The following is a 26180-nucleotide window of genomic DNA, read 5'->3' as shown; positions in this document are numbered from 1 at the left end:
AATTGTCCTAATATTTCACTTCTAAGTCTTTGCCACTGTCCAGTGCCGCTTCTGTTCCAAAATCCTCTTCTTGCCTTGGAAGAATGTGACCACCTTAAAAAGAAAATTGCTGAAAATCAGCAATAAACAGATAAAATTCTGCCATTTTGCTGTTGTTGGGCACGCCTGTGCTATTTAATGTAATTTAAATTGTGTAAGCCTGTGTTGCTTAATGTAATTCAAATTGTCTGCTGCTTAAGTGCAATGAATTTTCCCTTTCTCCCTCTCTGTTTTCCCTGGGTTTTTGCACTTTTCCTTTGTCCTGGCTCTTCCAGCACCGTTGTAATTCAGGATTACACTGGAGAACAACACAAACAAAATGTTTAGGATGAACTGTGTGGTAGTGATACCAAATTACAAGGTACCTCATGAGGAAATTGGAGCAAAATGGGTTTCAAATGGGACTCATTTGATTAAGTAGAGAAGTGCAGGGTGATTGTGGGGAGAGGAGCCCTTGGGACTATTCCTGACAGAAACTTTCTGGGTAGCAAACTGTTATTTGCATTTCATTCCTGATAGAAAAATACTTTGTTAGCAGCTGAGCCTTAACAGGGAAGCAATCTGGTAAAGAAAATAGTTTTGATCATTGGTTCAAGTTGTAAAACATTTCCTCAGCTTCTCCTGGCTGTCTTCAGGTCACTATCGAGGTTTCTCCTGGGGAGACATCCCCTGTCCTGCTGGGGCTGGGGAAACCTTTGTCGTCTCTCACCACTTAAGCAGTTGGCTTCATCTCTTGGATATTTTCTTAATCAAGGCAAAAGGAAAGACTACATTTTCTTTTATTTATTATTTATTATAATAAATAATATAAAATAAATAATAATATAAAATAAACAATATTATAAATAATATATTCATTTTGTATATAAAATGTCATTATATAAATAATATAAAATAAGTAATACAAAACAAACAATATTATAAATAATATATTGATTATTATATTTTATATATAAAATAAATCTTGCCAGATTTAGGTTATATATAAAATGTAATAATAATAAACAATATTATAAATAATACATTGATTATTATATTTTATATGTAAAATCTTACCAGATTTATTTTATATATAAGACATAATAATAAACAATATTATAAATAACATATTCATTATATATAAAAATATTATGATAATATAAATATTATAAAATAAATGCTATAAAATAAATGATGATATAAATAATATATTTATTATTGTATTTTATATATAAAATAAATCTTGCCAGATTCTCCTATTGCAACATTTCACCATTTTGATCTGGGAATGTTTGCCTACATCTGCTCTTAACTCGTGTCCCACTGTTGGGCTGTCCCTCCCTGGTGCTTTCTGGCTGTGTGTCCACCCTCCCCCAGATCTGCAGGGGTTTGGGGGAGCACAGCCAGGCCCTGTTCCTGTGACTCCAGCTGCTGATGAACCTGGAGATCCCCTGAAGTGGAACACACCCAATCCAGGTGGCTCCTCCTGGGTTTCCATGCCCTGGTGGGTTCTGTGTGCTGGAAACTTTTCCACCACCAGACTGGGCCAGTTTTCCTCTGCTTTTTACAAAAGCTGTAAAAGACTAATGCTGCAAGCAACATATGCTTGTGTTTCCAAGGGAAGGGAGGAAATTCTCTGTGGAGCACTTGCAGGGATAGAACAGCCAAATTTGGTCCTACTTTTAGTTTTAGAAATAGGTGCAAGATGTTTGAAGGATGGGGTGGGAGGGAAAACTCACATAATGCTGATGGCAGCAGAGGTGTTTGCTCAGATAATTAAGATTTGAGCTCAGCTGCTTCAGGGCTGTTTCAGGTAACCTTATCCAGAGTTACCTGGCAGGTCAGAGAGTGGGGAGGAGGAAGATCCAGGTCCCACCTAAAGCAGAGAGAGATTTGAGAGAAGTTCTGCCCTTCCCCAGAGCTCTGAGCTGTCCCTGGCTCAGCCTGGCCATGTTTGATTTGACACAAAACCCTCTGGGGCTGAAATATTCCCAGTTTGATGGTGGAGTGCTGTAATTCGGGTGGTATAAATTAGGAATTATGGATTGTGTAGCTGGATATTGGCTTTTAATACATGAATCCTGTGGTAGCAGCTGCTCCTGCTCATCTGGTCCCCCTCAGAAGAGGCACCAGTGATACCCACAGTGATATCCACAGTGATAGCAACATAACAAACACACCAGCTGCTCCAAAGAACTGCCACAGAGACGTTTCTTGACATCCTGTTAAGAAACTGATTTAAATATCTGGGTTTATCTGCATAAGGAGCAGAGATAACCTTCCAGATTCATTGCTTTGATGGGAAGCTGCAGGGAAGGGAAATAAATTTACAATTCAGGTGATAAAACAGTCTGCGAGGATTGGAGAAATACATTTTTTCTTTCTGAAAAATAAGACTTTGTAGGAGTTCAGTGGGGCTGACAGGAGCAATCCTGATCCAGGGTAGCAAGGGCAAATAGGGAATGCTGCTAAATCCTGCAGGAACAGCCCATGTGTGCCACTGGTTTGGGGCACTTTGAGGCATTAAACAGAATTATTAGGATTGGAAAAGAATGTTCAGAAGAGTTTGTGTCCAGTCTTTGATCCATCACCACCTTTCCAAGAGTTTGTGTCCAGTCTTTGATCCATCACCACCTTTCCAAGCAGATCTGAAGGGAGGTTTGGATCCCCAGCCCCAGGGAATTCCTGGAGGTGGCACTTGGAGCTCTGGGCTGGGGACAAGGTGGGGACTCAACGGGCTGGGAGGGCTTTTCCACCCTAAACTCTGTGCATTTCTTACCCTCTTTGAGATGCACAGCCCCACCTGCACACCTGAGCTGTTGGAACAACAGCCTAGCTCATTTTGGAGTGTGGCTGCTGATATTTCACTTTTTGAAAAGTAGACCAGTGCTGATTTCCATATTCCATTCTAAATAAATCCCTTGCCAAAAATATCAGCCATTGGCCTCTGCTGAGAGGGTGACCTGGAGCTTTGCTTCAGAGAGAACGTGCCTTCTTCTTGGCATTTGGAAAACAATTCCTGCTTTCCAGCAGGGTATTAATAATTTCTTACTCGTGTTGAAGTGATGTAAGATGAAAAATTAATGTGGATGCTGCTTTCTTTTCTGGATGCTGCAAGCTGCTGGTGCCTGTGATGGGTATGGTCTGAAATGAAGTCAGGGTTTCCTTCTGAGCTCTAATTTCCTTCCAAAGTGAGGAACAGAAAACTGACACTGTAAATACTTTTAAGTGGTTCAGACTGTTGATGTTTGTTTCTTTATCAGCCTTGTTAACAGAAAAGGGAAAGTGCTTTGATGTGGTCCGAAAGTTTGGTTGTGGAAATTCACATGTTTTGCTTTAGTGACTAAAACATGGGCTGGAAAGGGAAATATTTGGGCATTTTTGCACATTATTTTTTTACATGGCATAAGTTTCTCTCATCCATTCTGCCCCATCTATCCACAGAGCTAAATAATGAATATTTCTTCAGGGAAGGCATAAAGCTTTTTGGGGATCCTTGAAGCACTTCTATTAAATGATAAACACACCAAAGGTCTTTTTAAATACTGGCTTGTGCTGAAGCCAGATTGTGTTTAAAGGCTCAGTCCTGGGATGGATGGCTTGCTAGAGTGTATTTGGCTTTGGAGCCATTTGGAGAGTCCCTTTCTTCCACCACCCTTCCTTCCAACTCAGAAAAAAAAAGAATTTATCACTGGGTTTATGATCACTGCTGTCTGTGTGGGAAGGATGGGATCTCCAGGGAGGAGTTATTGGAGGCTGTGAGGATCTGAGCCTCGGCTGGAGTGAGGATAAATCAATTTTTAATAAATCTGGGTGCAGTCTGGGGCAGAGTGGGAAGCAGGGAGAGGAGTGGGCTGCTGGATTTGCAGTGGGCTGAGGGAAGTGCCTTTAACCTGCTTCCATAATTGATGGTTGGGGACAAGGAGAGGGCCCTGTGGGACAAATCAGCATCCATTGAGCGGATGCAAACAGATGTGAGCTAAAGTGGAACGGAAAAAAAAAATATCCACTGACCCAAATTTCTTGGAGTGTGTCCTGTTCTGTCTGGCTGAAAATGTCATGCTCTGGCTGCTAATCCTTAATAGGGAAACAGTTCCTCGTTGGAGTGTTTTCCCACATGTTTTTAGAATTTTAGCATGTACAGGGTTTAATGCACAGCCCCATTGCTTGAGGCTGCCCCAGCATCATCTTCCAGGCTTGCTCAGCTGAGCCTTGGACTGGGAAAGGCTGGGCTGTGCCAGGAAACTCGGTGTTTTGTAAACACTGGGGCTTGCAGCTCTGCAGTCTGCTAAATGGTCAGCGCTGCTTTGAAAAGCAAATGGAAGCAGTCCCATGGAAGCAATCCCCTGGAAACAAAAAGCAATAAATGCTTGTGGTCACTTGAAAGGATTTAAGAGTTTATTATTGTTGTGTTGTGCGTGGGACACGAGGAGCGGCTGGAGTCGGTGGATGTGGGCCATGCAATTGTCATTTGCTACTTTTAATTAGGAGCTGACTTTGTTTCTGTGCAAATGTAGGAGGCCAGCAGGGTGGGAGGGATGGAGCAGCTCTGCTGGGATTGTTCAGCTGCAGAGGAGAGGCTTTGGGGTGACACAATTGTCTGAGGGAGCTGCAGATGCAGACAAAGGAAAAGATGGAGAGAGAGGATTTCCAAGGGATGGAGAGACAGGACACTGGGAATGGCTTCAGACTGACAGGGAGTAGGTTTAGGTGGATATTGGGAAGAAATTCTTGGCTGTGGCCCCATCCCTGGCAGTGTCCAAGGGCAGTTTGGGCAGGGTTGGAGCACCCTGGGGTGGTGGCAAGTGTCCCTGCCATGGCAGGGGGTGGAATTAAATGATCTTTAGGGTTCCTTCCAACCCAGCCCATTCTCCCATGTTTTTAATCCACAGAAAGCTCATTCCTCTGCATAGCTGGCACTGTCAGCTCACCAGCAGGAATCCTTTTCAAACTCCTCTTTTCCATGATTTACACTTCAGGTTCATGGACGTGTCTGTCAGCCTGAGCCAGCAAAGGAAGCTGATCATTCTTTGCTCTTATGGGGTCAGATTGAATAAAGGCTTAACCTCCTGTTGGGGGTTTTGGTCTCCTTAAAACCTCTGTGAACTTGGAATCTCCTGCTGCAGCAACAGGCACTGATGGAGATGAGAGCAGGGAGTTTTAATCTGTCAAATTTATACCTGTGTGATAACCTCAAAGTGGCTATCACACCAAAATAGCTGTAGTTCAAGGGAAGCAAATGGGGTTGTGTTTATTGAGAAGGAGTGAAATGCTCTTTAAACCTTGATGGATTCCTGGATTTCCAGGGGAAATCAGCAAGCAGGAGGATGCATTTGCACAGAAACAAAGTCAGCTCCTAATTAAAAGTAGCAAATAACAATTGCATGGCCCACATCCATATCACCTCCCTTCTCCTGAGCTCCACAGTCCTTTGACCTCTTGGGGAAATTGAGGAGACTCTGAGTCTGGTTTTTACCATGCAAGACTGGTAAAAACATAAATATCTCAAGAAATGAAGATCTGAACCATGAGCAGGATATAATTAACACCCCTCTCACTGCATCACCTGGGAGGTGATGAACAAAAATGACCAGGCTTGAAAATTCAGCTCTGGGGATGCCTTGGGAAGGCTGAGCTGGAACAGAGACCAGACAGAGCTAAAGAATAAAGCAGGGATTCATTCAAAGGATCTCCTCCATGGATGCACCTTGGGCAGCACCAGAGCCCAGCCAGGGCTGCACCCAAGATGAACCAAAATGGTCAAAAAATGAACCCAAGATGAACCAAAAGGGCCCCAAAATGCACGGCCGGGCACGGGCTCTGTCCCTGGGATCAGTTCTGCTCCATTTGCACCTTGCAGTTCATTGTCCCATTGCAGCTTTAGCCCAGGCAGTCCCACCCTGCTTGTTTTTCTCTCTGCAGCCCACGGGGTTTGTGCTCCTGGGCTGAGATTTGGGTCATTTGTCCTTGGTGCCCAGCTGGAGCAGGAATTGTTTTGTGTCCCTGCTCTGTGCACAGAGCTCAGCATCCCCTGATGTGAACCCAGGCCCACACACTAAAGCAGCACAGAATGTGAAAAATAGAAAAGTTAAAACCCTAAACAAAGCAACCAAAGGGAATTTTGTGGTGTTATTTTGATGATTTCCTTTTTCCTTTGTCCCCACAGTGGCTCTTGGTCGTAACCAGCCCCTGAAGAAGGAGAAGCCCAAATGGAAGAGCGATTACCCCATGACGGACGGGCAGCTGCGCAGTAAGAGGGATGAATTTTGGGACACAGCCCCGGCCTTTGAGGGCAGGAAGGAGATTTGGGATGCCCTCAAGGCTGCTGCCCACGCCTTTGAGAGCAACGACCACGAACTGGCACAAGCAATCATTGATGGTGCAAACATAACACTACCCCATGGTAGGTGCAGCTCACAGGATGTGGCTTCTCCGGAGGGTGACAGGTTAAAAATCCTGATGGTTTTACCCCAAAAATCAGTGGTGGAATGGTTTAAAATATCTGGGTTTTATTGTGAGTATGCTCCTGTTCACAGTTTCCAAGCAAAATGGTGTTAATATATAGAAGGACCAAAAAAAAAAATCTGTTTTTTTTGGTAGTTGCTGCAGTGGAATGGGTGATGTGGTCCATGGGAATACTCAGCTTGGGTCTGGTCTTTCCAGGCAGCACTTGGGACTTTCTGTAATCTCTTGGAACACCTGGATGCTCCAAGGCACCATTTTCATAACTTTTTCCCCAGCTTCTCTTTGTAAGGAAGTAGATTATTTTTCCCTCCTGATTTTATGAGTTTCTTTGGCACTTGAACTGATGGGGTTTTTTTAAACTTTCTCTTCTGAAGAGCCTGAAAAAACTTCCCCAAAATTTGGGGCTGGCAATCTGCTGTTAGATCCTGTGTGAGATAAACTGCAAGGTCTTATTTTGGGTACTTTCCACTTTGTTTTGTTATTCTGAATCTTGCTGGGTGGGATTTTTTTTTCCAAGTAATATTTCCCTTACTCCACAATTCTGGAATAAATCACTTGCCTGTATTCCTAACAGAAATACAGTGAGAGGGGCAGGCAAGAAGTTCCTGATCAAGTCGCCATTCGGATAAATGGAAATAATAACTCGGAAATTGCATTTTTGCAGACCTAAGGGAGTTGCTGCATTGTTTTAGTTGCTAAAATAACAATTGTCGGTGCCAGGAAAATTTAATTTATACATGGGGAAGGTGGAATAATAAAATCCAGGTTACCTCTCACTGTGGTGTGTCCCTCACATCAGCCTGCAGCCCTCAAAAATTCTTTAATGTGAGAAAGTTCCTCTCTGTGAGGCTCTGAGTCTGTTTGACCATACCAAAGCCTGGTAAAAACATAATTATCTCAACAAATGAAAGTTTGGAGGCAGGAGCAGCGAGGGGGATATTATTTCTGTAATGAATTTGACGAGCCCCCATGAATGAGCTGTTTTGGCAGCGCTGGGTTGTGCATTCAGCACAGATGAGCGGCACTTGAGGGGAAAACACTCAATTTATGGCATCAAACCCTGCAAGAAGGTGTTTGGCACACGGGGCTGTGCTGGAGAAAGCCAAAGTTGAAGCGGTTTAATCCTGCCTGGAAGGCTCAGTGTGGCTTTGGGGGCACAGGGCAGTGCCTGGTGTGGCTCAGGAAAACAGGGGACGGCTCATGGGCCGTACAAGGCTCCCAGATTTGGAAAACAAATGGATGTGAGCTCTTAAATCTGTTTTTCCAGCAGTTTGCTTTGAGTCCTGCCCACTGCTAATCTGCTTTTTAAGGCTCACATGCAGAATATTCAGAGTATCAGAGAAATAACGCAGAAATCAAAGCTGTACCAGGGGCTCTGCTGCCCAAGGCAGGCCTAGCTTGAGGCTGAATTCCAAACACAGAGAATATTCAGAATTTTTATCCAGGATGTGGAGCTTACTGGGGACTTTTCTACCCACAGAATTGCATTATTTATTTTTATTCAGCTTTCTCACGTTTGGGCATCAGCTGTTGGCAAGATGTGACCTCCCCAGTCCAGAGAAAGCTGCTGCTTCTAGAAATCCAAATATTCCATTGGCAGTGCCATGGCTGAGGAGATTATGGATCAAATCCTCTCATTATTTTGGGCAAAATTGGGGAATTGGGGAAATATCTGCGAAGAAATCCAGCTGTGATGTCTGCAGCAGGATCCTGTGGAGGTTCCCCCTCACATCCTCACATTCCCCATGGAGCTGCTGGGCTCTGCAGGGCACCACTGGCACTGCTGAAATTCATCTTTTAGCCCCTTTTTTGGATTTTCTTTGGGTGTGGGTGTTTTGGTTTTTTTGGGTTTTTTTTTTTTTGGGGGGGGGTTTTGTTTTTGTTTTGGTGGAGTTTTTTTTGTGGTTTTTTTTTTTGTTGTTGTTTTTGGGGGTTTTTTTTAGGTTGTTCTTTGTTTTGTTTTGGGGTGTTTTTGTTGTGGGTTTTTTTTTTGTTTGTTGAGATTTTTTGTTTTGTTTTGGGGTTGGGATTTTTAGGGTTTTTAGTTGGTTTTTTGTAGTTTTTTGTTAGTTGGTTTTGTTGTTGTTTTTTGTTTTATTTTGTTTGTTTGGGGGTATTTTTTTTTTGTTTTGGGGTTTTTTCTTCTAGATCTCTTTACCTGCCCAGGCTCTGTCTTCTATAAAAAAGTTTGGATGAAAATTAAGCTTCAGGCTGGGCCAGGGCAGGCTCAGGGTGGGCACAGCAGGAATTTCCCCATGGAAAGGGGGCTCAGGCACTGGCACTGCCCAGGGAGGTTTGGATCCCCATCCCTGGAGATGCCCGTCTGTATTCCTGGTATAAATCTAAATATTTCCCCAAGAAAACCCAACATTTGTTGGATAAATTAATTTAAATCTATGGGAAAAAAAGAGAAAGATTTCTCACTATTTTTTTCTTGTAAAATGCTGCAATGCCAGGGGCTGTGGGGTTTCATTTATTATCTGTGTGTACAACAAAAGGATTAAAAAAAAAAAAAAACAAAGCTCAAGGCAAGCCCCACATCTACATCTGACTGTCCTTGTGTTCAAACCAGGGGTTCCTGAGAAAATGAAACCTTGCAGGAAGGGGAGGAGGGAGAGGAGGGGGCTGGGCAGTGAGGAAGGACTGAAAATCCAGATTTTGCACCCAGAGACTCGGCCTGAGCCGATGCTGCAAAAATAAAATTGCTTTTTTATGCCAGAATCCTACAGGATTCTGATCCTACAGGATTCTGATCCTACAGGAAAGGGAGGGGAAATAAAAATAAAAAACCTCTTGTGAGGCTGTTTTCAGGCAGATGTGTCACTCCTCTGCTGTGAGGAAGACTCTCAGTGTAATTTTTCTAATGGATGCCTTTCCTGGCTTCTGCTGTTAAAAATAGCGTGTAAGAAGTATTAAATAAATAAATAAGCTTGTGGGATGGGCTTAGCACTTCTCATCTATCTTGGGTGACTCTGTGGGATGGGTTTAAAAATAGAAATAACGTTATCACCAATTTCTACTTCTTTTTTCTCCTCCTCCTGTCTTAAAGTAGCACATCCTCCATATTTTATTAATGAGTCCATTTCAGTTTCATGCAGAAGAGTTTTCCCTACTTCTCAGCTATCAAACAGGAAATCTTGGAGTGTGTAGTGTTTTAAAATAATCTTAATGTTGGGCTGAACTTGGCCTGCAAGTCATTAATATTAATTGTAATCTGGCAGGGGTTAAGTGGAGTTTTTAAATCCCAGGCTGGACACTTCATGAGCTGCAGCAGAGTTCCCAGGATATTGGGGATATTTAAGAAATTGCATCTTAGCAGCCCTTGCATTGTTTTGCTTGGTTGCTAAAATATAAATTGGAGATGGCAGAAAAACTCACTCAATTTATACAGGGGGAAGTTGTAGTGAAATGCAGGTTACCTTTAATAGGTAACCTACATTTTATAAATAATATAAACACATAAAATTTACTAATATACTATACTATAATATACTATACTATAATATACTATACTGTAATATAGTATAATATAATATAGTATAAATACATAAAATTTACCAAAAAATACAATAAAAAATTACCAGAAAAAATACAATGAAATAAATTTTTCCCTTAAAGCCACTCCACCAGCAGCTTTGGGTTGTGGGTGTTTTTAACATTTATCACTTGTAGTCAATGTAAAAAATTGCCCTTTGCTATGTTGAAAACTCCCTTTTTTATTGATGTTGAAGAAAACCTCCATTTATTGAGTCCAATTATTTTATTTTATGGTGATGGCAAGCTGAGCTGTCAGTGTGCGCTCACAGCCCAGCAAGCCAAGCATTGGGATTGAAATGTGCACAGCAACTCAGAAATATCTGCCACAAAATGCTCTAAAGTGTAGGGGGCTTTTAACACTGTCCATCCCATGGATGGTTCCTGTAAATTGAAGAGCTCAGAAGTGGAACTCTGTCCTTCTGCAGAGCTTTTTGTGTGGTGGCAATGTTGGAGTTACCTCTGTACTGATGAATTTGTGATGGAGTCAATCTGTACAGTGAATTTTGCTGCGGAACCTTTAGCATTTAAATTGAATCCCCTGTGAACTGCTGCCCTTAAAACCACCAGCTCCTTGTGGTTTTTCTTCCTCTTGTCCTTGAAAATTTCTCTATCCATTGCTGGCAATCAAAGCTGCAGGAATTGCTTGCTTGTCTGAAGAGGCTTTTTAATTATCATTCAAAATCACATTTTTGATGGATTATATTCTCTCCAAACATGTCAAACATTGCTGGACAATGTGTTTTTTCTGTGAGGATACCAAATACTCGCTCAGGTTTCTCTAATGCCCCTTTAAAATGATATTTTGGTGACTGAGGCTGTCTAATTTTAGATTCCAGCAGAGTTATGAAAGCTTTGGGAGGTCTGACTATCAAAGCCTGTCTGTCAATATGATCAGCAGTAGCACTGAGAGGAAAATGCAGCCCATGAAAGTTAAGCAAACTCTAAAATCTGTAGTGAACATCATAAAATTCACAGCTGAGCCTCCTGGTTTGTTGCTTTGGGGTTTTTTTTGACTAAACTCTGCCCAGGAGACAGCAGTTATTAGTTCCAGGGAAGCTTTTCCTGGTTTGTTTTTACTTCAGTTTAAAAAAAACCCCAAAAGGCAAGGGATTAAAACCCAAAATTGCTGCTGTCTTGTGAGGAAGCAGACAAGCTGCTGCTGGCACTGAGGCTGTGTGTGCATTAGGAGAGTGATTTTATTTTGCTTTTCCTTCTACACATGCACGTCTATTTTTAAGGGTTCTTGACGTCAGGTCCCCTCTGTAGGCTGGGAGGCTGAAATGGGGAGTGAATGCTTTGGGAATTTCATAAGTCTTGAATCCCTCCTGCCTCCCAGCACCCAGCCATCCTCTGGGAAGGGCTGGGAGCTGCATCCCAATTTTGGGGGTTCCAGCCCTGTCAGCAGCACAGGGCAGGGACAGGGGTGAGCCAGATCACCCCAAAATCCAATTCCCAGAGTGGGGCAGCCCAACTTATCCCAAAATCCATTTCCCAGAGTTGGGGAGCCCAGATCACCCCAAAATCCAATTCCCAGCTCATCCTAAAATCCATTTCCAGAGTGGAGCAGCCCAGCTCATCCCAAAATCCAATTCCCAGAGTTGGGGAGCCCAGCTCATCCTCAAATCCCATTTTTTTGGGGTGTAGGAGCCCAGCTCATCCCAAAATCCAATTCCCAGACTCGGGGAACCCAGCTAATCTCAAAATCCAGACTGCAGCTCATCCCAAAATCCATTTCTCAGAGTAGAGGATCCCAGCTCGTCCCAAAATCCAATTCCCAGCTTGTCCCAAAATCCAATTCCCAGCTTGTCCCAAAATCCAATTCCCAGCTCATTCCAAAATCCAATTCCCAGCTCATTCCAAAATCCCAGTTCCCAGCTCATCCCAAAATCCATTTCTCAGAGTTGGGGAGACCAGCTCATCCCAAAAACCCATTTTTTTGGAGTGTGGGATCCCAGCTCATCCCCAAACCCCTTTCCTGGAGCAGCTCTGGCTGCTCACAAATTGCCTCCTTTGAGGAGCAATCCCCCAATCTCTGCCTCTTTCAGTGCCCAGGCGCAGGAGTTGATTTTCCATCCACAGGAGGGATGCTCAGCTGCAGGCTGAGTGCTGGGTTTGGGATTTCCCTGCTCCAGCCTCCCTCAGCCTGCTCAGGGCACAGTGGCAGCTCCTCCTCCTCTGCTGCCCCTTATTTTGGTGATTTTTGGCATTTTCTGTGTCCATCACACCTGGGAAAATGGCATTTTCCCCTTGGGAATGGCCGTGGTTCCTAGTGAAGGATGTGCTTTGTTGTTGTGTCTCCAAATTCCTCCCGACCTTGAAAATGAATCACTTTCCTCACAGCCTCCTCCAATGAAGATGCTGCTTTCCATCATTTCTGCAGTGATTAATATTTCTAAAATAGATCACAACATCCTTTCTGAGGGATGCTGAATTCCCAATGTTTTCTTCAAGTGGAAGGAAAATGAATCAAACCCTCAGGATGTAAAGCAATTGTGGCTGGCTGGAATATTTATTTATATATCTAAGTGCAGGTTAGAAACTCTCAAAACTCTTCAAATAAAAACCCCACTTAGGGCTCCATCCTACAGTTGTTTTCCTTAAATATCCTTAAATTTCCTTAAATATCTTTAACTTCTGCTGTTGTGTTTTGAAAGGTTTTTTGAGCAGCTTTGTCAACAGAATTCTTGGGCTCTTCTGAGTCTCTTCCTCTGCAGCCCTCGCCTCTCTGTTTCCTGCCTTTGGTTTCAGTTTGTCTTTCTGCTGTGGGGAGGATGACTGTGCAGCACTTTTCAGAAATTATGTTTTAGGGGTTTTTTTAACCATTAATGTGTGACCAGAAAATTGCAGCTAATTCCTTTAAGGAAAAACAAAAACAAAAACAAAAACAAAAAACACCACAAAAAAACCAAACCAAACACAAAAAAAAAAAAAAAAAACCAAAAAAAACCACCAAAAAAACCCCTAAACAACAAACAACAAACCCAAATTGGCCACAAGATGCTCAAAATAAACCCAGATTTGTGCCAAAAGAAGGTCTCCAATTCCTCATGGGGGAAACTGCTTGTTGGTCATGGTGCTGCAGATGTTCCACACAGGAGTGTCTGCTGCAGGTGAAAAACAGTTCTGTGCTATCTGATGGTGCTCAGGACATGATGCCTGCTTTATTAAATATTCCCCAATAATATTCAGGACATGGTGCTTTATTAAATATTCCCCAGGTGTGGACATTTCCTCCGTTATTGGCTGCTTGCAGTGGAGGGGCTGAGGATCAGCTTCATCTGCCTTGCTGTCTGCTTGGGGAATGAGAAAAAGAAAGATGAACTGTTTAAAATATGAGTGGGAAATGAAGTTTGAAATGGGTTTTTCCCCTGAAGATTGCAGTGAGAGCCTTCCCTGGTGATCTCTGCTGCCTTCTAGAATTGTGGTTTGCAGTGGATTTGGTGTTCCTGGAGGGATTGGTGCCCTCAGGTTGGTAAATGGGGGGCTCAGCCAGACCTAAGGGTATTTTATTTTGATATTTTAGTAACTTATTTTGATACTTTAATTGCTAGGAAAACTCAATTTATACATGGGGAAGGTGGAATAAAATCCAGGTTACCTCTCACTGTGGTGCCTCCCTCACATCAGCCTGCAGCCCTCAAAAATTGTCTTTAATGTGAGAAAGTTCCTCTCTGTGAGGCTCTGAGTCTGTTTGACCATACCAAAGCCTGGTAAAAACATAATTATCTCAACAAGTGAAGATTTGGAGGCAGGAGCAGCGAGGGGGATATTATTTCTGTAATGAATTTGACGAGCCCCCATGAATGAGCTGTTTTGGCAGCGCTGGATTGTGCATTCAGCACAGATGAGCGGCACTTGAGGGGAAAACACTCAATTTATGGCATCAAACCCTGCAAGAAGGTGTTTGGCACATTGCTAAAATATCAATTTCTTGGGTGTCCCACCTGCTTCTGGCTTCTGGCTCATCCCACTCCTCCTCCATCAGCTCCACTTGATTGTGGCCAAAACTTTTGGCATCTTCTGCTGCTTTGGCTTCAGGAATTTAAATAAATAAATAAAAACATAAAATAGTTATAATAATTGTTATTGTTATTATTTTTCTTTTCTCTTATTATTTGACTCTTCTCCAAAACCAAGGCAGAAGTGTGTGAGCCCCAGAAAGTTTCTCCCTTGAACCTTTTAGGGGCAGGTAATGGTGAGGAAATCCTGCCTGAGGTGTCGCAGGGAACATGGGCAGCACTCATGAGGTTTTTCAGTATTTTTAAATATTCCACAACCTCCTTCAATAAATACTCAGCTGATAACTTGGAGTCATTCACTGGGTTTGTTACAAACAGCTTGACCTCTGGAAAAATCTGAATTTCAAAGGATTTTATGCACCTAGAGCTGGGAGCTGCTTTTTGCTGACAGTTAACATTGAGAAAGTCATCACTGAGAAAAAAACTTTCATTTTTTTTGCTGAGCCCAGCCCAGAGCAAGCAATGCTTGGTTTGTAGCTCTTTTGCAAAGAAAACCTGCAGCAAAATGAACTCTGAGTTCCCACCTGTGTTTAGAACCCTTGAAGCTGCACAGGAACAAAGAAACCTCTGAGGTGCTTTTAATAATTCCTGAGTGATCCAGGAAGGTTTTTATGGAAGGTCACAGGTACAGCAAGGCCTTGGATTTTTAACCTTTTTGGGCTCTCACCATCTGTGCAGCCTCTGCTCGGGGCACATCCAGGGCATGAGGCAGCACCAACATTCACTCTTCCACCTTTGTGCTTAATCAATCATTTTCTCTTGTTTTTTATTTTAAATAAGGGACACTAATTTTATTTTATTTGTTATTTTGTGTTATTTTTATTTTTATTTATTTTATTTCAATTTATTTTTATTTTATTTTGAATTTTATTTTATATTATGTTATGTTATGTTATTTTTAATGTTATTTTTATTTATTTTATTTTTATTTTACTTTTATTATATTTATATTTATATTTTTAAAATTTTGTTTAAATTTTATTTTAATGTAATTTTATTTTATTTTTATTTTATTTATTTTATTTCAATTTATTTTTATTTTATTTTGAATTTTATTTTATATTGTTATGTTATTTTTAATGTTATTTTTATTTATTTTGTTTTTATTTTACTTTTATTATATTTATATTTTTTAAATTTTGTTTAAATTTTATTTTAATGTAATTTTATTTTTTTTATTTTTATTTGGTTTTATTTATTTTATTTCAATTTATTTTTATTTTATTTTGAATTTTATTTTATATTATGTTATGTTATTTTTATTTATTTTATTTTTATTTTACTTTTATATTTATATTTATATTTTTAAAATTTTGTTTAAATTTTATTTTAATGTAATTTTATTTTATTTTTATTTTATTTAATTTATTTTTATTATTTTATTTTATGTGTTATTTTATGTTATTTTTAATTTTAATTTTATTTATTTTATTTTTTAGTTTCACTTTCTTTAAATTTTTATTCATTTTAATTTAATTTATTTTCAATTTTTATTTTATTTTTAAAATTTTATTTAAATTTATTTTTTTATTTATTTGATTTTGTTTTAAAGGAGGGCCTCTGCTCTGAAAGAACAGCACCATGGAGGTGAGGAGCAAATAAAGAACTCTCAGATCTTCTGTAACCTCCTTTAATCCCCTCCACCCCCGCAGCCCGAGCCAGCCTTGTGCTGGAGTTTTATTTTCGGCTGTGGGATCCTGTCAGGCTGCATGAGCTCCCTGGAGCCTTGCACAGTTTTGCTGCTGATCCGCGGAGACTGAGCGTGGAAATGGGGGAGTGCCAGGCTCAGGGCAGGGCCTGCAGGGCCTGCAGGGGGTGGGAGCAGGAGGAGCAGAGGTGCAGAGCAAACCTTGGTCCTTGTCTGGGTCGTTCTGGGCTCGTGCTGCCTTCAGAGGCTGGGCGGTGTTAGAGGAGTAAAGGGTTATTGTGACACCCTTATTAAAGGATTCACCTTATGGCTCCATCCTACAGTTGTTTTCCTTAAATATCTTCAACTTCTGCTCTTGTGTTTTGAAAAGTTTTTTGAGGAGCTTTGTCAACAGAATTCTTGGGCTCTTCTGGAGTCTCTTCCCCTGCAGCCCTCGCCTCTCTGTTTCCTGCCTTTGGTTTCAGTTTGTCTTTGCTGGTGTGGGGAGGATGACTGTGCAGCACTTTTCAGAAATGCCTGTGCTGCCTTCAGAGGCTCCTTGGAGCAGAGGCTGGGCAGAGTTAAATGAATAAATAGGTTTTTATTAGAAGCCCTTCACAGGACACACCTTGGGCAGTGCCAGAGCCCGGCCGTGGCTCCACCCCAGATGGATCCTGGCCACGAGTTCTCACACTTTGATAAGTTTGGGTCCATTTCCATGCTGGGGTGTCCAATCCCAGCTCCAGGTGATGCAGTCCCACCCTCCCAGGTTGCTCCCCTCCATTCCCTGTTGTTTGCACTTTTGGGGCTGAAGCTGCAGCGGTGTCCTTGGTTGTGGGGCTGGGAAAGGATTGTTCTGTGGGACTGAGCTGGGAGCAGAACTTGCTGACACTTTTTATGAAATTCAGAGTTATAAACTAACACAGTACCGAGTCTGGAAATATGAAAGCTCAAACTGAAGACATCATTTGCCTTCTCTCCCTGTTGCACACAGGTGGGGAAGAGTTTTTCAGTTTGAGGAGTTTTCCACCTCTGGGAGACCATCCCACACTCCATCAGAGCCAACATTTGTTGGGTGTTCAATCTGAGGGGTTGTCACTGCTGCTGCTTTACCTGGAGCTTTAACAAGTGCTCTGTCAGCCTGAATTTCCCTCCAAATCCATTTGGAGCTCAGATTAAACTCTCTGAAATCTCATTTTGAGCAGGGGATTGTTTAGAGGCTGAACTCCCTGCCTGGAGTGCACAGGAGGTGGAGCAGCTCCAGTGCTGTGCTGAGCAGTTGCTGATTGAACATCCCAACAAGTCCTGGTCAGTCTGTGCCTCCTCCTCTCTGCAATTCCCTGCAATGAGGTTGGAGCTGGGGGAGTTTGGTTTCTGCCCCAGGGAACAGGGACAGGAGGAGAGGGAACAGCTCAGGCTGGGCCAGGGGAGCTCAGGGTGGGCACAGCAGGAATTTCCCCGTGGAAAGGAGGCTCAGGGCAGGCTCAGGGTGGGCACAGCAGGAATTTCCCCATGGAAAGGGGGCTCAGGGCAGGCTCAGGGTGGGCACAGCAGGAATTTCCCCATGGAAAGGGGGCTCAGGCACTGGAACTGCCCAGGGAGGGTTGGATCCCCATCCCTGGAGCGCCCAAGGAATTCCTGGTTGTGGCCCTTTGTAGACTTCCAGGGACACAATCTGTCAGTGTCAGTGGCTGGCAAGAAAAAGGAACTTTTTGCCATGTGAATAATGTGAGCCTCCCATTTGGTTTCCATTTGAACCATAGCAGTTCTGGGATTTGGGATGCTGAGTGCCAGCTGTTCACTCTGGATTTACAGGAACAGCAGACTGAAAAAATCAGTGGTAACCAAGGCAGTGACAACTTGTGTAAATCTGAGTTCAGCCTCACCCTGAGCAGGTGACCTGGGGACTTCAAACACTGCCAGGGCAGCAGTGCAGCCACAGGTGGTGAGGATATTCTGCTTTATTCTTCTCCTCCAAAAGCCTCCAGCCCCTTGAAGAAGCTGGATAATGCAGAACAGCAAATGTAAATGAAGAGGGTACACAGAGAAGCTCTTTTACCAACCATTTTATTTTTAAATTTTTATCTAAGAAGCCTGTCTAGACAGGCATTTATTTTCATGACATGCAAAGCAGAGTAGTAGATGAATACTTCATTAGTAAAATGACTTGTCATCTTTGAACCCTGATGGAATATCTCTTGGAAGCTGTTCCTTCCATGCAATGTTAGATCCAAGTTTTACAGGGATATGGAAGTAGCAGTACATATGGTGTTGTTAACATGACAAGTACTGAGCATTAGTGCATAATTACTTTATTTATCAAAGCCAGTGAAGTGCACAGCCTGGAGGAATGTGAGCTCTGGTAGAGCAGTTTTAGGGAAGGATGAGGTTGTTTGTGGAAGTTGCACTGCTGGGAAATGTGGAGCTTTCTGGTGTAGGTCCCTTCTTCCCTGGTCTCCATCAGGTGAGGGAGGTGAGGTGACAGATCCCAGCTCCTCTGCAGGATTACACTGCTGCTGTTGGCATTAGTGTGGATTTCCAAGAGGAATTTTGGGGGATTTGGTTCCCTGAGCACCCTTTCCATCCCTGTCCCTCTGCTCTCCCCTCTCCAGCACATCAGGCACGGTGAGGGAGGCACAGCTGGGGCTGAAACCTGAACAAAAGTGCCTCATTTAGCTAGGGCAGAAATTCCTCTGCTTCAGAAGATTCTGTTAATTATCTTTCACCTTCAGCCTGGTTAATTAGTGCTAATGAGTGAAGTGATGCTGGTGCTGTGCTGTGAGAGGATCAGCAAGCCCAGCGATGCACGTGGCACACGTGCAGCCGGCTTTGCCCAAAATTGGGGTTTGTGGGGACCTTCAAGCTCATCCAGTGCCACCCCCTGCCATAGCAGGGACACCCTCATTGTCCTGGGTTTTTCCAACCTGGCCCTGGACACTTCCAGGGATGGGGCAGCCACAATTTCTCAGGACAAGCTGTTCAGTGAGGAGCCTGCCCTGTGCTTAGTTTGGGGCAGGAAGGCGTGGATACACCTGAGGGATCTTTGGTTGCATTCTCCAACTGGGAATTGCTCTTTAAAAGGATTATTTTGATATTACAGCATGAGGAAAGCTTCATTCTGTGGAGAGTGGCAGAGCCCTGGAGCAGCTGCCCTGGGGGGTTGTGGAATTCCCTCTCTGGGGACATCCCAGACCCACCTGGACGTGTCCCTGTGTCACCTGCTCCAGGGATGGGCTGGGTGATCTCCAGAGATCCCCTCTAACCCCAACCATTCTGTGACTGCAGGAAAAGCAGCTGGGTAGGATCCTCGAGGTTGGGAAGGGTGTCAGAGTCTCTTATTTTCCCTTCTTTTCAATTACGATTCCGGTGTGTCACAGTGGGAATGAGTGGGAATGAGCTGCTCCTGCTCTCCAAGCAGCTCCTGGAGCCCTGGGATCTCCTGCTGCCTCTGGGAATTCTTCTCCAGCATGGAATGGAGCCAGACCAATAATGTTCCCATAATGGAAGAGCTGCTTTTCAGTGGATTTGAAATGAGAATTATTAAATGCTTAACACTCATTATGTGCAAAGCCATTCCTGCAGGAGCTTCAGAGGCAGGATGGGGATGGGAACAGAGCACTTGTGCCCTGCCTCAGGATCCAAACTGCACCTTTGCCCTGGAGCTTTCTGCCAGTTCAAATCTGCAGAAGTTGAATGTGGAAGGAGCACAGGAGGGGATTTATATGGGTGGTTTATTATCAAGTGTTTCGCCATCACCATTAATTCTTTATTGTTTTCTCCACACCATGCAAGGCACTGACTTGCACAAGCATTCCCACAAATTTCCCTCTGGAAAAGGGGAAAGCCACTCTGGTACCAGCAGCTTTGGACACTTCCAGGGATGAGCTGAGCAGTTTCTGTTGGGATTAAGTCAGGAGGAGCTTTGTGGTGTGGATTCCTCCCAGTTTGGGCTGCCTGCAGGTGAGTGGAGCACAGCACTGTGTGTGTGCTGCTGTCCCAGCCCTGCTCCACCTCTCCCATGTCCTCCTGATGCCAGCACTGGGATTATTTTCCTTATAAAATCTTTCCCAGCTCAGACCTAGAATCAGCAGCTAATAACGATGAAGAGATAATTCAGCTTTTCTGCCTCATCACTGCTCTGCTGTAAGACCCAGAGACTTCTTTGTTTTCCTTCTGAATTTCAGGCATCAGTGATTTATATTGGGTCCAAATCAATACTCCACAGGTGAGAGCTCTGCTTTCCCCAATTTATTCAGCAATCCAGGCTCAGCTTGGCTTTGGAATGGAGATTTTCAGTCACGGAAACAACTGAACCAGCTGTTTCTTGGGCTAATGTGTTATAAACAGACAGTCTCCTTAAATTAGCTGAGTCTCATTGCACTGCTACAGCTACATTTTGGGTTGTGTTGTCTTAATTTCTCTTCATTGCAGCAAATCTGGCTGAGAGAAGGGGGAAAATAAAATGGAAATCTGCTCAGTTCTTAAGTTTTGGGTGTTTCTGAGCAATGCTCTTCAAAATTGCTCTAAAACCTAAAGTAGAAAGCACTTTAGAAGAGAAAACAAGAATTTTCCTGCTTTTTCTGAAGAGAATGGTGTGCAGCTTAAGGAACTGCCAAAATGCCATTTCAAATGCATTAAAACTTTTCATATTTTCAGGTGAGTGTGTGACCATATTTGCTTGATTTAATAACTCCTGCAAAAGTTGCCCTTCCTGTCATTGAGAGCTCTTGAATTGTTGGTCCTGCAGGAGGATAAGTGAATCCAAACTCTGAACTGCCTAGGGGTGGAAGCAGCATTTTAACCAGTCTTTTTTAGTGTTTTCCCTTCCAAATCCAGTGCAATATCATCATAATCTTCATAAAACAAAGTTTTGGTAGCTAGCAAAGCAATTAATTTCAAAATGTTCCCGTTCCCTTATGCTTGATGATCACATCTGCTTATTTTTTCCCCTCTGAAATTCTCAAGCTGTCTCCTACCTGGACAACAACCAACAAGAAGCTCTGCCTTGGATCCTTCCAGAATCCCTCACCCTCCAAGCCCCCGTTAGCTCTGAAATATTAAAATAATCCCATCTGCTGTTGTTTTTTTGCATTGTCTGCCACCCTTCCTTCCTTCCTGCTGCCTTCCTCCCAGATCCTGCCCCTTCCAGAGCTTTCTTGGGATGGTCCAGCAGTGAAAACTCCAATCCTCGAGGCTTTGGCATCTGAACCTCTCTGGTTTGGGGAAGGGAAGGGAAATGAGGCTCAGCTGGGATGTGGGGTTGTTTTTCCCTGCAGCTCTGAGCATCGCTGTGCTGGAAGGACCCTGCTGCCTAAGGGACAGAAAAACCTAAAAAATATTTATTTCTCTCTCGTTTTCCAGTTTCTCATGAAAACTTTATGGTCTTTTAGTGCCCCTTCCAGCTAAACGTAGCCCAAGCTGCTGTAACCTGCAGGAAGGATCAGAAATTTGATTTTCAGTTAGAAAAGCCCAGTTAGAATATTTGATTTCCTATGATTTTCAGTTAGAACAGCAATGTTAGGATGTGTTCACTGGTTGGGATATTTGATTTGTTATGATTTTCAGTTAGAACAGCAATGCTAGGATGTGTCCTCTAGTTGGGGTATTTGATTTCTTGTGATTTTCAGTTACAATAGCAATGTTAGGATGTGCTTTCTAGTTGGGATATTTGATTTCCTGTGATTTTCAGTTATAACAGCAATGATGTGTTCTCTAGTTGGGATATTTGATTTTTTTTTTGTGATTTTCAGTTAGAACATCAATTTTAGGACATGTTCTCTACTTGGTGTATTTTATTTCCTGTGATTTTCAGTTAAAAAAGCCATGTTGGAATGTTTGGGGATTGGGACAGGGGACATTTCCACCAGGATGAATGGGAGACTGGGATTACTGGTGAGGTTTATAACCTGTTCTTACATTAATAACCTGTTCTTACATTAACAGTTTGGTAAAAACCATTTCTCAGTCTGGGATGGGCCTGTGGGGTTTTATTGGCAAGAGTTTTCCTCTGCTGTGTCTCTTTCTATTTATTTATTTTTATAGCTGCAGACCTCCAAGTTAGCTGCTGTTTGAGAGGATTTGTTTTAATATTGCTTATCTGATGATGATTAAGGAATCCAGTGTTTATAGCACCAGCTTTGACCCATGTTAGTTCAGCTGGGCAGCCAGATAAATGATGAAGGAATTCCTCAGCAAGCTCCCCATGTTATTTAAAATTAACTCTTTGAGGAGCTCTTCTAAAGCTGATGAATTCTTTTAAAAGAAATGGATTTTGAGGAAATTTTAGCTACATTGAAAGGCTGTTGAGGTTTGGATTTTGGCTTGTTTTGAGCAGCAAATTTGTTTCTATGTCTGGAATTTAGTCCTGTGATATTCAGCAAATAGATGAGGAGTGAAATGAGCGTTGAAAAACAAAACTGAGGTGTGGGAACTCCAGGCTTGGGTCTGTAAATGGCAGAGAACCATAAAAGGGTTTGGGTCCAACACAGCTTTGATAAACGTTGGTTTGCTCTGAAATTCATTAGTGGTAAAACACTGTAATGAGTTGATGTAATTAGATCATTTTATTTCCTTTGGTTTTGTTCTCTGATAAATCTCAGGGCACAGATGCCTGTACAAACAGAAAGCTTAAACCATTGATCTTTTGAATGATTTCCTCTGTGCGTTTTTGCAAACACAAATTATCCTTTAAAAAAGAGGATTTCTATCCAAAAGCCTTCCAGAAGAAGATGCTGCTGTTACACTGGGCTGGGTGACACCACATATATCCCTGAGTTAGAATTTTATATTGGGGTCATTTTGCTGATCAAACAGCAAAGTTTAAGACAACTCAGTGTCCGCATGAAAAAAAACTCCAAATAAAAACCCCTTTAATTTCTAAGGAAGCACTTGGCTCTTGTGTGCAGAACAGAGTCAAAGAGGTTTTTAATAATCTGTAGCTCAAGGACTTGGCTCCTCTTCGAGCATTCCCAGCTCCACAAGGATGGGGAATTTGGCAAGCGACTGTGCCCCTCTATGGACAGAAATGTGGAAATTGGTTCTACAGGTGAATTCAGACCAGGCTTTAACCACAGTGAGAAGGGATTCCTGCTTTTGGGATGCAGCTTCCTCAGTTTCCCAGGCTCTGCTTTCAGCATTCTCTGCCTTGATTTGTTAAAATGTGCTGGTGCTTTTCTAGAGTGGCACTGGAAATCTATTTTAAAAAGTAAAATCTTTATTTTATGAAGTTACACTGTGAAAAACTCAGCCTGTATTTTGTAATTCAGCATGTGATAGAATTCCTGAGCACCCAGGTTGTCCAGATGACCCCAAGGGAGTTTAGGGAAATAAAAATCACACCAGGGTTTGAATGTGGGCTCAGAGGTGCTGTGGAAACCCAAAATCTGTGCTGGGTGTTGTTCTGTGGTGCTGATGGAGCCACAGACTTGGGTGGCCGTGTTTGTTTGTCCTGGCAGTGCTCACTAAAACACCAGGCCTGCAAGAACCATCCCAGCAATTTGGGGATGTTTGAGAGGTTACAAAATGCTCCTTTCACGGGGCCCTCCTGCATTTTCACAGCTCGGGCTCAGCCTGCTGGAATTGCTCCAAGTGGATTTTTGTGTCCTGAACCTTGGCCCTGCTGCTGAAATGAGACATGGGGGCACATCCTCATCCCTCCTGCATGCCTGGGGACTTTATCCTGGTTTAGCTGGGGTGTTTGGCTTTTAGGGGGTGCTTGCTTTTATCTCAATGCCCCAAGTTTCAAACAAGGTGGGGCACTGATGATTTTTGTCTTCATGCAAACAAAGTCAGGCATTGATGATTTTTGTCTGGTCCTTTAAAGCCTGAATTCCAACCTCACCTCTTGGGTGGTTGAAGAGCAGGGTAAAACTTCCCAGAGTGACCAGTGCAGTGTGAGATGCGCCAGCAATTCCCATTCATTCCCAGAATGACCACTGCAGTGTGAAATGTGCAGTGAGGAATTCTCACTCTTACCCAGAGTGACAGAGTGACCACTGCAGTGTGAAATGTGCAGTGTGGAATTCCCACTCATTCCCAGAGGGACAGAGTGACCACTGCAGTGTGAGATGTGCCAGGAATGCCCAGTGACCACTGCAGTGTGAGATGTGCAGTGAGGAATTCTCACTCATTCCCAGCGTGACCACTGCAGTGTGAAACATGGCAGGAATTCCCACTGCAGTGAGATCTGCCAGTGAGATGTGCAGTGTGGAATTCCCACTCATTCCCAGAGTGACCATTACAGTGTGAGATGTACCAGCAACTCCCAGAGTGACCAGTGTAGTGTGAAACATGCCAGGAATTCCCAGAGTGACCATTGCAGTGTGAAATGTGCAGTGTGGAATTCCCACTCATTCCCAGAGTGACAGAGTGACCCCTGCACTGTGAGATGGGCCAGGAATGCCCAGAGTGACCAGTGCAGTGTGAGATGTGCCAGGAATTCCTGCTCATTCCCAGAGTGACCCCTGCAGTGTGAAATGTGCAGTGTGGAATTCCCACTCATTCCCAGAGTGACCAGTGCAGTGTGAGATGTGCCAGCAACTCCCAGAGTGACCAGTGCAGTGTGAAACATGCCAGGAATTCCCAGAGTGACACTGCAGTGTGAAATGTGCAGTGTGGAATTCCTACTCATTCCCAGAGTGACCCCTGCACTGTGAGATGGGCCAGGAATGCCCAGAGTGACCAGTGCAGTGTGAGATGTGCCAGGAATTCCTGCTCATTCCCAGAGTGACCCCTGCAGTGTGAAATGTGCAGTGTGGAATTCCCACTCATTCCCAGAGTGACCAGTGCAGTGTGAGATGTACCAGCAACTCTCAGAGTGACCAGTGCAGTGTGAAACATGCCAGGAATTCCCAGAGTGACCAGTGCAGTGTGAAATGTGCAATGTGGAATTCCCACTCATTCCCAGAGTGACCCCTGCACTGTGAGATGGGCCAGGAATGCCCAGAGTGACCAGTGCAGTGTGAGATGTGCCAGGAATTCCTGCTCATTCCCAGAGTGACCCCTGCAGTGTGAAATGTGCAGTGTGGAATTCCCACTCATTCCCAGAGTGACCAGTGCAGTGTGAGATGTGCCAGCAACTCCCAGAGTGACCAGTGCAGTGTGAAACATGCCAGGAATTCCCAGAGTGACACTGCAGTGTGAAATGTGCAGTGTGGAATTCCTACTCATTCCCAGAGTGACCCCTGCACTGTGAGATGGGCCAGGAATGCCCAGAGTGACCAGTGCAGTGTGAGATGTGCCAGGAATTCCTGCTCATTCCCAGAGTGACCCCTGCAGTGTGAAATGTGCAGTGTGGAATTCCCACTCATTCCCAGAGTGACCAGTGCAGTGTGAGATGTACCAGCAACTCTCAGAGTGACCAGTGCAGTGTGAAACATGCCAGGAATTCCCAGAGTGACCAGTGCAGTGTGAAATGTGCAATGTGGAATTCCCACTCATTCCCAGAGTGACCAGTGCAGTGTGAAATGTGCAGTGTGGAATTCCCACTCATTCCCAGAGTGACCAGTGCAGTGTGAGATGTGCCAGCAACTCCCAGAGTGACCCCTGCAGTGTCCCTGGCCCCTGCAGAGTGACATGTGCCAGCAATCCCCGCTCACTCTCCCCTTTCTCTCCCCAAGGTGCTCTTACCGAGTGTTACGATGAACTGGGCAACCGCTACCAGCTGCCCGTCTACTGCCTCGCCCCTCCCATCAACATGATCGAGGAGAAGGGTGACCTGGAGACTCTGGACATCCCCGAGCCCCCTCCCAACTCGGGGCACGAGTGCCAGCTGCGCCTGCGCCTGTCCACGGGCAAGGACCTGCGGCTGCTGGTGCGCAGCATGGACACCGTGTACCACATGAAGCGGCGGCTGCACGCCGTGGAGGGAGTGGAGCCGGGCAGCCAGCGCTGGTTCTTCTCTGGGAGACCCCTGGCAGACAAAATGAAACTGGAGGAGCTGAAAATCCCAAAGGATTACGTGGTGCAAGTCATTGTGAGCCAGCCCTTAGCAAACCCCACCCCGGTGGAGAACTGAGCGCTGCTCTCGTTTGGTTTTTCTCTGCTGCGTCTCTGCTCTGGGGTTTGGTTTTGTCTGCCCTCTCTTCTTTTTTTTTGGGGTTGTGCTGCTCGTGGATGGGTTGCAAGGAATGACCAGCAAAAAAAAAAAAAATTCCATCTGTGATGGAGATCTGCAAAAATGTACAAATATGACCTGACCTGGCCTCTGGGGTTTGCCTGATCTCGTATTGAACACGACAGCAACGGGGCAGGGCAAAGAAAGGGGAGGGAGAAGAGGGAGGGAAGAGATTGTTCTTCATTCATGCAGATATGTCATGGTCCTGGAACTGTCAGTGGTGTCCTGACCCACGAGGCTGGAGCAACAGAGAGCACTTTTATTTAAAAACCCAACTTGAGACAGAATCAATGTTTCCAGTTCATATCAGCAGCACACACACAGTTCCTGCAGGAAGGAGCTCACGGGGATCCCTGGGGTGTGCCCGGGCTCTGATGAGGCACAGCCAGCCCTGGGCAGT

At 43.9% G+C, this 26180-nt stretch overlaps 1 protein-coding gene across 1 annotated transcript in view; it reads left to right on the top strand.

Moving 5' to 3' along the window:
• UBTD2 (ubiquitin domain containing 2) overlaps positions 1–25870 on the top strand; it is a 43358-nt gene extending 17488 nt beyond the window's left edge. Inside the window, exons 2-3 of the mRNA XM_058815480.1 lie at positions 6185–6421; positions 25284–25870. Of these exons, the coding sequence (XP_058671463.1) occupies positions 6185–6421; positions 25284–25681 (635 nt within the window). The 3' untranslated portion in view covers positions 25682–25870. The remainder of the gene's footprint in view (positions 1–6184; positions 6422–25283) is intronic.
• The last annotated feature ends 310 nt before the right edge of the window (positions 25871–26180 follow it).

The sequence above is a fragment of the Ammospiza caudacuta genome, chromosome 16 (assembly GCF_027887145.1).
Source record: "Ammospiza caudacuta isolate bAmmCau1 chromosome 16, bAmmCau1.pri, whole genome shotgun sequence".
NCBI lineage: Eukaryota > Metazoa > Chordata > Aves > Passeriformes > Passerellidae > Ammospiza > Ammospiza caudacuta.
This window is presented reverse-complemented; position numbering and strand designations above follow the sequence as displayed.